Below are 12,259 nucleotides of genomic sequence, written 5' to 3' on the forward strand. Positions count from 1 at the left end.
GGTGGTCTTCAGGGGGCTGGGCCCAGCTGTGGGGCTCACCCACACCCTAGGGAGGACTCAGTCCTGGATCGTGGCTAAAGCCCTTCCCTGTGGACTGTGGAAGGCGATTTCTAGAGCCACTCCTCAAAGGGGAAGCGCTGGGTTGCCCAAACCCCATGCTAGGGCCCCTCCAAGCCTCAGTATTAAAGAGCTTCAAAGTCCTCTTCCTGATTTTGTTTGTTTTTGGTTTTGAGACCGAATCTCGCTCTGTCGCCCGGGCTGGAGTGCAGTGGCGAGATCTCGGCTCACTGCAACCTCCGCCTCCCAGGTTCACGCCATTCTCCTGCCTCAGCCTCCCGAGTAGCTGGGACTACAGGCGCCCGCCACCATGCCCGGCTAATTTTTGTATTTTTAGTAGAGACGGGGTTTCACCACGTTGGCCAGGCTGGACTAGAACTCCTGACTTCAAATTAACCGCCCGCCTCCTCCTCCCGACGTGCGTGAGCCACCGCGCTCGGCCCCGTACTGATTTGAGGGTCTCCGGCGCACAAGGGCTGCAGCAGATGATGACGAAGGAGCTGAAAGAGCCACAGACTCCGTAGATCCGGTGCAGTGCACACAGAGGAAATTCAGGTACAGTCAGAGGCGGCCCTGCCAGGGACGGTGTGGTCACTGTGTTCCCATCCATTTGATGTCTCGATTTTATTCTCTGAAAATGGAAGGGACTTTCTATAGGGGAGATCTCACGGCGGGGGGTGGGGGAGGAGCCTTATGATTCCTCGTTCACGGAATGTTTCTTAGCATCTTTATACAAGCAAAATCAGAATTTAAAAATTCTTGCCTCTTCTCCTGAGCGGGGAGGGGTAGAAAGTGGGAGGGCTGGTCAGATAGAAACAGGTGCTTGGAGCTGGGTGGGGAGCCGGCGGCCTGGAACAGAATCCAGGTGTTTTGCTTTAAGGATTTAAAAGACTCTGGACACCACGTGCTTTCATGCTGAAATCAGCTGTGGGTACATTTTCCTATTCCTTTAATTGCCTTGAGGGGCTTCGCCTACACATGTGGACTTTGGAGGATTGTGAGAGATTTAGTTCTTGCTGAAACACAAAAATGTCAACTAACTCCGAATATGATCAAGACTTTAGGCATCTCCTGTTTCATTCCGTGCCTTCCATAATGTGGATAGCCTCCGTTTCACGAGGCGTTCAGACACATGGGGCCCCGCTTCTCTGCTAGAAATGAAGCATTCCAGGACAAGTGAGCAACGAGCTGTGGAGCACTGACGTTGCTTCCAGGATCATTTGATGGTGAAAAATCAGGACCATTTGGTGGTGACATGGTAAATGGAACGCAGGCACGTCCTTGCTCATAGAAGCTTACGGTGGAGGGGAGATCGTCAAATGATCATGTCAGGAGAGTGTGGTCAGTGGTGAGTTAGAAGTAGGAAAGGCTACTATGGAGCATGGAGGAGCAGGGACCCCTTCTGGACTAGGATGGAAGCTTCTTGCAGAAGGCGACACGTGGGCTGTGAGCTGTGGAGTTTACCACATCACAGTCCCGCTTAAAACCTGACGGTCACCCCTGACTGCCAGCATGAATGCCAGGCTCTGAGATCTGGATCTTTCCCCTGGATCCTCAGCTCCCCTGTGTTACCCACCCCGGTATTTCAGTGGTGGTGTGTGTGTGTCTTTTTTGGCCTAATGTTTCTCAAAGAATGTTCTTAAAACCCCCTGGATCAGAATTTCTTAGGGAATTTGTTTAAAGTGGGGGTTCCAATCCCCAGAAATCTTAATTGGCTGGTCCAAGAATGTGCCCAGAAACATCCATTTGAAGCCCCTCAGGTAATTTTTGTACATTGCAGAGTTTGAAACACTTTTAGACTTTGCAAAAACAAAGTCAGTTAAAACTCTCCTGTGGATAGGAGTAGGGGCAAGGGATGGTAGGGGCCTGTGTGGGGAAAGGAAATGACCTTTTGTCCTTTACTGAGGTGTCTACTGCAGTGAGAAGCAGGGTGCAATTAATTTCTTAATAGATTATCCTATCACATTAAACTGAAAATAAGTCATCCTTCTCTGCCATCGTTTATGTTGTGTTTCCTCTCTCTAGCTGACTCCCCTCTGCCAGGGTAAAGGTCAGAAAGCAAAGATCCAAATTCCCCACAGGCTGTATGGCACCCTTCCACAAACTGTGAAAGATACAGGTTCTAACTCTGCAATAGATTGGCATAGGGACTTAGGGAATTTAAAATATTGGCATTTTTCCAACTGGGCACAGTGGCTCATGCCTGTAATCCCAGCACATTGGGAGGCCAAGGTGGGCAGATCACCTGAGGTCGGGAGTTTGAGACCAGCCTGGCCAACATGGTGAAACCCTGTCTCTACTAAAAATACAAAATTTAGCTGGGTGTGGTGGTACACGTCTGTAATCCCAGCTACTTGGGAGGCTGAGGCAGGAGAATTGCTGGAACCCAGGAGGTAGAGGTTGGAGTGAGCCAAGATCATGTCACTGCACTCCAGCCTGGGTGACAGAGTGAGACTCCATCTCAAAAAAGGAAAAAAAAATTGGCATTTTTCCAAACATAGAAATGAGGGTTTTTTTTCCCCCACAAATAATATAGTTGGATGTTTTTGTTTATTTACATGAAGAATTTTATTGGCTGCAAGTGAATTTTATCTAAGATGTACATTGCATGGGAAAATGTCTGATGAGTTTTGTTGGGAAGGTGTTGTGTTTTTTATATATCCTGTTAAGTCATATCTTCCATGGATCAATTTCAAATGAGGGAGGTTTGTCATGGAAGTTAAAATACTGGCTAGATGCAAAGAGACAGCTCAATTATATGGAGGACAATAAGGTATTGTTTTAGGAAAACTTGGGGCTATTTCTTCCTAAGTCCTGTTAGGTTGCATTTCATCTTTGTGATCAGCTGACTAGTTCATAGACTAACTCAACTTTGTTTAGAGGACAGGGAGGTATTTTTTTAATTTTTAATTTTTTTTCTGGTTTCTTAGTTTTCAGAGCCAGACTTTATACCACTACCACCATGTACTTAGCAAGAGCCATTTCTTCCAAAATCTTTTTTTTTTCGCCTCACAGATATGAGAATACCAGAACAAAAAGGAAGGTGTCTGATACCAAAAAAAGTAGTTAATTTTTTTCAGTCTATGAAGAGTAACTGAAATAAGTGTTCTTGGTCCTTCTCCCTCTCTCTCTATAATGAGAAAAATAACCAGAAGAAGGCGGCTGATTGAGAGCACTTTTTGAAGCAAAACCACAACGTAATGTGTTCTTGTTCTGTGGCCACACCCCAGAGTAGGCAGCATCAGGTCATTGGAAGACCTAGGACCAGAAAGGCAAGAATTAAGTTGTGAAAGACAAGCAGAAATCTGCGCAGGCCCTGGCCAGGGAGATCCTAGTCACAGCAAGTATGGGAGGTCAGGGGCCCCGGAAAACCACCAGGAAGAGAGGACATGTCCAAGGCAGAGAGAGTGAAGGGAAGCCTGAGCCAGGCACACGTTCAGGGACCAGCACTGCCAGAGTCTGGGCAAATGGCCCGATGATTGGATAAATACTGGGGACCGATGACAGGGAAAAAGTGAATGGTCCCAGAGACTGGGAGAGACACTGGCAACTGCCAAAGTCTCTGCCCAGGGGCTTCCTGTGGAAATCCCAGAAAAGGATGGTTTCAGGTTGCCTGTGAAGGGAATTAGGAACACCTGGCTAGAGTGGAAACTGCCGGGCAGGGCGAGGACAAGTTCTGGCGTGAATTAGCGTTGTAACTTCTAATGCCCTTGCCCCAGACACTCAGGATAATGTGCGTCTAACAAGAATGGTGACCGTGTTTTAAACATTCTTCTGCTGCTGCTATTGTTTACAATTAATCGCCACTGCTGGTGTTTTGTAATTTAGAACATACTTTCACATCCGTTCTAATTCTCTCCTCCTGATGTGCCTGAATTTTGCAGGCACTTTGTTCTTTCTATTGTATTCTAGTCTTCTCCAGCATTGCAATCGCTATTGCTAATTACAGTATGGCAAACAAGGACCCCTCAAAACCCAGCCCCAACCTTCACTCAGGCTTCCTGTTTGGCTACCACCACTCCCCCGCCCCCACAGTCTCCTCTACTCTTCCAGGTTTTTGTTCCAAGCTTTTACCCCTTAGAAATGGCCATGCCTTCTCAGGGTCACTGATCAAGCTGTTTATCAGCATGAAACATCTTTTTTTTTTTTTTTTTTTCGTGGCAAAATCTTACTCATCCTCCAAAACCCAACCCAAATATTCCCTTTCTGGGGAAGCCTAGCTCAGCCTTCCACAGCCAGAATTAACTGCCCCCTTCTAGGGCCTCCCCTTGTACTGTGTTGACATTTATATTACATCACTGCTCACAGGCTGAACTGATTAGGGCTTTGTGTATTCTCCACTGGATTGGGAGTTCTTAGATAGTAACATGCATCTATTCATGCCCAGTGCTTTCTTCTTGCTTTGTAAGTATCAACTCATTGAATTCTAACAACCCTATGAAGTTCTGTTATACGGTTATCCCCATCTTACTGAAGAAACTGTAGCATAAAGAGTTTAATACTTCTCCAAAGGTGACAGTGGCCACCTCAGATTTGAAACCAGTTAGTCTAGTTTCTGCCTGCTCCTAAACACTAGCCTCCACTGTTTGTTTGATTGTATCCATCACTATACTGGCATAGTGAATCCTGCATGGGGGATGGTCATTGTTCAGTGACAAAAAGTTGACCATTGCCAGGACTTAGGGAGCAGGGGAGTGAAGTGGCTGTGAGTTCAAAAGCATAGCAGCAGTGGTGGAACTGTTCTGAATGTTGGCTATAGCGGTGGTTCCACAAGTCTACACACAAGATAAAACTGCACAGAACTAAATACACACTAGTGCATGAAGACTGGTGAAATCTGAGTAAGGTCACAGATTGTATCAAGTCAGTTTCCTAGTGTGGTATTGTACTGGCGTGACAGAAGATGTAAAACGGGAAAAGGGAATATGGAATCCCTGTGTTATTTCTTACAACTGCATGTGAATCTACAATTATCTCAAAAAGCAGGAAAAAAGTTGATCCTAGTGCTCTGACCACAAGTTTGGTTCTCCTGGACTTGGTTAAGTATAATTCACAGAAATAACATTTTGGTCTATTAAAAATACTATTTTTAATAGTAGCATTATTAACCTTTGCTTGATGGTAATTTTAAAATGTAGATTTAAATGATACCTACATCTTTAACAGGGCTGTGGGTAGGCAAAGCAGAAGAATTTGTATCTAATTTGTTCTAAAAGTAAAACAATAACGTGTCTCATAATAGGAATGCAAATTTATTAGAAAAAATGGCAAATACTGAACAATGAAAGGAAAAAGATGATATTTCTCATCAAACAACAGTATCAGTTATTAACAATTTGGCACATTTCCTCACAGGATTTTTTCCATTATTGCTGTTTTGTATATGATTTTCATGATTGTAATTACACTCCATATATAATTTCAAGCATTTCTTCCTTAAAATGTATGATGAAAAGCACAGTTCTGTATTGTTTCGAAGTCTTCAGAATTTATTGAGTGGCAGTACTGTAATTTAACTATTTTCCAACTGTTGGAGCAATCTTTTTAACTTAAATATTATACCTTTTAAAAAATTAAAAAGGCAAATTTGAAATAAAGCTTATATCTTTGTCCCATAGTGGCTTTTAAAAAATAAGCACCTCTTCCACTTGGTTATTGGTCTATATATATATTTTTAATAGTCCCAAGCCCATGAGAAGCCCTGAAGTTGTATATTTCACAGGAATAGACAGGCTGCCTGGCTGGCAAGTGGACAGCTAAGGGTAACTTCAAGAAGGGGTCTGGGATTCTGAGATCATAAACTTGACAGCCAGCAGGGCAGCTTAGCTTTAGTGAGAGGCAAGAATGTCCCTGGACAAGGTATTTTTTCCTCCTTCGGTGTCTTGGGGCTGTACCAGTTCTGCTGGTGGCTTGATAGATTTTTCTGATGTTTGAGTCTAAGGTCAGTGGATCCCAAGAGGGGATGCTCTGCCAAGAGTCCTCAGTGTATGGGAAGACAACTCTGTCTTCTGTCCAGAGTGTGGTGCTCACAATTTTGCTGTTGCTTCTAGGACGTGAGCTCACCCTCCTGGGCTTCGAAGCCATCCTTGTCTCTGGTGTCCCAGGTACCCTCCAGGTCTGGTGATGTTAGTGTCAAAAGGAGAGCAATGTCATGGCCAGCAGGTTCCTCTATCCTTTTGGGGCAACAAACTTTAGGCTCACTTTATGGTGACAATCCTAAATCTGTAAAATTGAAGATACTTGAACTTGTCTTTAAATATCTCCTTTGCTTGATGTCAATCAAGGGCAAGAGCAGTAGTGTGGGTCAGAAGCTGGGAGCAATTTCCTTTGCATGGAGGAGGGAATGGTGAAATATTAGGCTTGCGTTTAGTGAGGCGTAGCAATTAAACAATGATAGCAGACTAGATTGATTACCTGACAAATAATTAGGCCTGCAAAACCTGTCATTCCATTGGTTGGAAGGAAGCAATCAAACTGGATAGGCTGTGAGATCCAGCCTTTGTTTTGCAAAGGGCTTCTGATCGTTTCTGTTTTACAAGCTGCATTGCTGCATGCTGCACATGTTATTAAGGTGGTGCAAGGGAGTGTAGGTTGTGAGTGGGCAACCTGGACCTCAGTTAGGCTCTCATTCAGAGCAGTCGTAAGGAAAAGGAGAGCAGAGCAACAGAGAGGAAGAAGCCATATTTGGAACTAGAGATGTACTAGATATCATTGGATATGCATTCTTGAATCAGGAGACCTAGTTTATGATCCTCTTCCAAGGTCCAGTTCTTCAGCTTCTCTGTTGATGTGGGCTCCTGAGCAAGGGAAACACATCTCTCAAACTTAACCTGATTTTCAAACTGAATTCCTGATTCCCACCCCCAAACTTGTCACTCCTCCTGTCCTCCCGATCTTTTATCCTCCACCTAGCTGGAATCACCCTTGATTTCTCTCTCTCCCACAGCATCTGTAGAAACTGCCAGAATATTCTTGTTGCCCTTTTTCTACTCCCAGCCCACTGTCACCCATTTTCCAGAGACTTGCGTGTGAAAGTCTTAAAATATACATTAAGGCCGGGCGCCGTGGCTCACGCCGGTAATCTCAGCATTTTGGGAGGCCGAGGCAGGAGGATCACGAGGTCAAGAGATGGAGACCATCCTGGCCAACATGGTGAAACCCTGTCTCCACTAAAAATACAAAAAAATTAGCTGGGCGTGGTGGTGTGCACCTGTAATTCCAGCTACTAGGGAGGCTGAGGCAAGGCAATCGCTTGAACCTGGGAGGCTGAGCTTGCAGTAAGCTGAGATCACGCCACTGCACTCCAGTCTGGCTAAAGAGTGAGACTCTGTCTCAAAAAAAAAAAAAACCATAAATTAAGTCACATATGTTTTTCTCCTATTTGTATGCATCAGTGATTTTCTAGTGTACTTAGAGGAAAATTAAAACTTCTTGCTGTGATCCTGTGTGATCTGGCTCCAGCTTCCCACCCCAGCTTCATCTCAGGTGACTCTTCAGATCTTTCAAGCACTTGAAATAGATCAAATTTTCCCATTTCAAGGTGTTCACATACGCTGTTCCTGTGCTTGGCCAAACTCTTCTCTTTGTTCTTGTGACTAGTTCATAGCCGGGATTTAGTTTAAATGGTATCTCTCAATGTCAATTACTTCAGCCACATTATCTACTTAACATTTGTCTCCTAATATTTTCTTGTTGTGTCCATTACAACTCTTAACACAACATGTAATTATATGTTTATTTGTTTACAATCTATCTCTTTTACTATATTTTAAGTTTCATGGGGATAGAAACTATCCCAGTTTGTTTCAACAATGTATACCTGTGTATAGGACATATCTAGCATAGTGACTGGGCTCTAAGTGTTAACTATTTGTTGAATGAATTAATAAATGACCTAATAATGTGGACCTTTTAGTTGGAAGAAAGAAGATTATCAGATTCATGGTATATATTGTAGTTTTGGGAAGTTCACAATTTGATACATTACAGGTATTTGGTAAGCACATTAAGTTAGAATGCTTCCTGAAAGTATGGGTTGGCCATTTTGAGAGCTGAAGAATCCAGAAACTAGGGATAAAATGTGGCATTTTAATATCCGTTCTAGGGAATACAATGAGACTTGCACTATACTTTGGTAAAGTCCATAGTCACCAGAGGCCATTGCTTTTCAGAGGCTGAGAAGAGAAGCAACAGCTAGAGCTACAGCCCATTAGGGCTGTTACAGTCTACAAAGATGGGCACAGACAACCAAAATATGGCTTTGTAGGCTTCATATAGTTGAATCTCGCTTTTTAAAATTCAGTCTGACAATCTCTGCCTTTTGATTAGGGCATTTAGACCACATATAAAATTTGTTGAACCTGTAATTCCAGCACTTTGGGAGGCCGAGGCAGGCAGATCACGAGATCAAGAGATCAAGACCATCCTGGCCAACATGGTGAAACCCCATCTCTACTAAAAATACAAAAATTAGCCTGGCATGGTGGCACATGCCTGTAATTCCAGCTACTCAGGAGACTGAGGCAGAATCACTTGAACCCAGGAGGTGGAGGTTGCAGTGAGCCAAGATCGCACCACTGCACTCCAGCCTGGCGACAGAGTGAGACTCTGTTTCAAAAAAAAAAAAAAAAAAAAATTATTGATAAGGTTGAGTTTAAATTTATGATCTTAGTGTTCTTTTTCTATTTGTCACATTTGTTCTTATTTCCTCTTTTCTACTAATTTTCGAGTCATTATTTTTATGACTCATTTTTATCTCATTTGTTGGCTTATTGAATATATTATTGATTTATAACATTCACTGATTTTTTTTAGTGATTGCATTAGGACTTATAGGACATATGTTTAATTTATCAGAATGTGCCTTAAAGTGACATTAAACCACTTCATTGAAATATAAGAACCTTACAACATTAGACTTTTTTTTTTTTTTTTTTTTTTAATGCCGAGTCTCGCTCTTTTGCCCAGGCTGAAGTGCAGTGGTGCGATCTCAGCTCACTGCAACCTCCGCCTCTTGGGTTCAAGTGATTCTCCCAGCTCAGCCTCCTGAGTAGCTGGGATTACAGGTGTGCACCACCATGCCCAGCTAATTTTTGTATTTTTAGTAGAGACAAGGTTTCACTATGTTGCCCAGGCTGGTCTTGAACTCCTGACCTTAGGTGATGTGCCCACCTTGGCCTCCCACAGTGCTGGGATTACAGACAACATTAGACTTCTGTGTCTCCCCTCTCAGCCTTTGTGCTATTGTTATACAGTTTTCTTCTACGTGTTATAAATCCCAGAACACATGGTTATTTTTTATTTCAATGGTCAGTTATCTTTAAAAAATATTTTCAAAATAAGGAAAAAGAGTATTCTGCATTTACTTACATATTTACCATTTCCAGTGCTGTATCCTTTGGATAGATCCAAATTTCCACCTGATATCATTTTCCATGTTAAAGGAATGTCTTCAAGATTTCCTATAGCAAAAATCTGGTGACAATTTCTTTCAGCTTTTATATTTGTGATTGGTGTTTATCTTGTCTCCATTTCTGAAAGCTGGGTATAGAATTCTATGCTGATATGTTTTGTTGTTGTTTCTTGAATACTACTATAAAGATGTTGGTCCATTTTCTTCTAACTTGTATATTGTCACTAAAGAGAAAGCTGCTACCTTTGTCACTAAAGGGAAAGCTGCTATCACTAGTCTTTGTTTCTCTGCACAGGTGATTCTTGTCTCTAGCTGATTTTAATATTTTCTCTTTTTCACTGATTTTAAATAGTTTATGATGTGCCTTAGTGTAGTTTTCTTTATGTGTCTTGTGTTTGGGATTCATTTAGCTTCTTGAATTTGTGAGTTTATGGTTTCCATCAAATTGGGAGATTTTTTTCATTATTTGTTCAAATATATTTTTTTCCATCCTTCTCTCTCTCCCTTTCTTTGGGGCCACCAATTTTACATATATTAGCCTTTTGAAGTTGCCTTATAGTTCCCTAAAGCTGTTCATGTTTTTTTGTCTCTATGTTTCATTTTGGAGAGTTTCTATTGCTATGTCTTCAAGTTTTGTAATTTTTTCTTATTCAGTGTCTGTAGTTATTATATCCAGTTTATTTGTCATTTCAGACATTAATATTTTTCATCCCTAGATGTTTGATTTGGGTGTTTTATATCTTCAATGTCTAAACATGTGAATATTCTCCTTTACCTTCCTGAATGGATGAAATGAAATTATGTAACTGCTTTAATGTACTTATCTACTATTTTTATATCTATTTCTATCAATACTTTTGTTCAGATTATGGTTCATTTTTTTTCTGCTTTGCATGGCTGGATGTGTTTTATTAGATGCTATACATTGTAACATTGTGAATTTACTAGATTTACTGTGTGAGAGTGTGTGTGTGTGTATAAAGGTGTGCATGTGTGCTTGTGTGCTTGTTCTGTATCCTGTTACTTGGAAGTACTTTCATCCTTTCAAGACCTACTTTTTAAGTTTTTAAGATAAAGAGGGCTTCCGTCTAAGGCTGATTTTCCCTACTACCGAAGCAATATATTCTAAATACTCCACCCAATGCCCTATGAATTACAATGTCCTTCCACACTGACTGGTAGAAATCCAAACTATTCCTGGCCCTGTGTGAACTTCACTGGTTATTTTACCTTTTCTTTTTAATTGGTTCTTTCCTGGCTAGGGTAGTTTTCTCACACACATGCAGTAATTAGTCCCCATCTGAGGATTCTCTTGCTCCATCCTTCTCTCCTTCAGCTCCTGTCCAGGTGTTCTCCTTCCCAGTACCCACCCGAATTCTCAATTCTATATCCTCAACTCAGGTAGACCACCCTCTGGCCTGAAATCTGGAACTTTCCTCTAGACAATAAGCCACAGTAATTGTGGGCTCATCTTGTTTCCTTTTTCTCAAGAATGATTGTTTTGTACTGGCTGTTATCCAATATCTGAAAATCATTGTTTTACATATTTTGTAAAGTGTTCTAATTGTTTGGATGGTAGGGTAAATACGGTGTCTGTTTGCCCATTTTGGCTGGAAGATGAAGTGCCCACAAACTATACATTTTGACTAGTTCTTCACCGTGTACAGGATAAAGTTCAAAGTCATTAGTTTAGCATACTTAGTACATTACAAGCAGACTTCATGACAATCCCCTACCCACACCTCACCCACTTCTAGTAACTCAAGACAGCGTGCCACATCTTGACCATATCCATACTTTTTCATGTCTTAGTGCATTGCACATGCTCTTGTCTTTGCCTAGAATGACTTTATTCCCCTGTATCTTCCATCTCTCCAAATTCCACTTGTTCCCCAAGATCCAACTCAATTACCAGTCCCTCTGTTAAATTTTACCAGACCTGAGTGTTAGTTGCTACAGGACATGATTTTATTACGTTCTTATGACACTATTATGGAGTGTTGTTAGTTGACTTACACACCTGATGGAGATGTCTTCATCTCCTCAAGGGCAGTAACCTTGACATGTTATTCACATTTTCATCTCCCAGCCAAGCTTAGTGCCTGACTTAGGTTCTTGGCAAATGTCTACTTCTGAATGAATGCCCTGTCATAGTGCATAATCTTGCTTTCTGAAAATAGTATTGGCTTGCTTATTTGGAGGAATGTGGGAATGATTAAAAAAAAAAACCTTGGACTGGAATAGCTGCCATGGTCTAGCAGGTGTTCTGTGTTATGTTAATTATGGAGGATGCTGGGCAGGTGCTGGTTCTCTTCTAAGCCTTTATCTCAGCATTAAAACAATTCATAGCCAATAGCTGGGATTTTTCTCTCACAGATGGTGGAGTTCCGTAACTTACATCTGGGAGAGGTAAGTGCAGGAAGAGTTGTTCTTTGGAAGTTCCATAAAGGGAATATAATCACTTCCAAAGCATCAGCTTCAACTGAAAGAGCTGGAATCAGCTACTTCTGGCCTGACCGAAGCTGGTGTCTTAGACAGCTATGTCTCAGGTATGCCCTGAACTGCCTGGGGCATGTGTCTTGGTATAATGTATATTAGGGATTCAAGATCCTTAACTGTTCTTGAAGGCTAACAATTTAGGAAAGAGCAAACATTTTGGAAGCCCACCTCCTTATTCAAGAGGGAGAAGAGTACTCAGTTATGTCTCAGAATTAAACAAAGTCCACCAGAATGTTACACACACACACACACACACAATTACTCTCTGTCTCTGTCTCTCTCTCTCTCTCT

General features: G+C 42.0%; 1 protein-coding gene across 1 annotated transcript in view; it reads right to left on the reverse strand.

Moving 5' to 3' along the window:
- The window catches only part of NOBOX (NOBOX oogenesis homeobox), a 34,153-nt gene that overhangs the window by 7,027 nt on the left and 14,867 nt on the right, over window positions 1-12,259 (reverse strand). Inside the window, exons 3-4 of the mRNA XM_011941580.1 lie at window positions 6,121-6,230; window positions 506-630 (exon numbers count right to left, since the gene is read on the reverse strand). Of these exons, the coding sequence (XP_011796970.1) occupies window positions 506-630; window positions 6,121-6,230 (235 nt within the window). The remainder of the gene's footprint in view (window positions 1-505; window positions 631-6,120; window positions 6,231-12,259) is intronic.

The sequence above is a fragment of the Colobus angolensis genome, unplaced genomic scaffold (assembly GCF_000951035.1).
Source record: "Colobus angolensis palliatus isolate OR3802 unplaced genomic scaffold, Cang.pa_1.0 Scaffold2, whole genome shotgun sequence".
NCBI lineage: Eukaryota > Metazoa > Chordata > Mammalia > Primates > Cercopithecidae > Colobus > Colobus angolensis.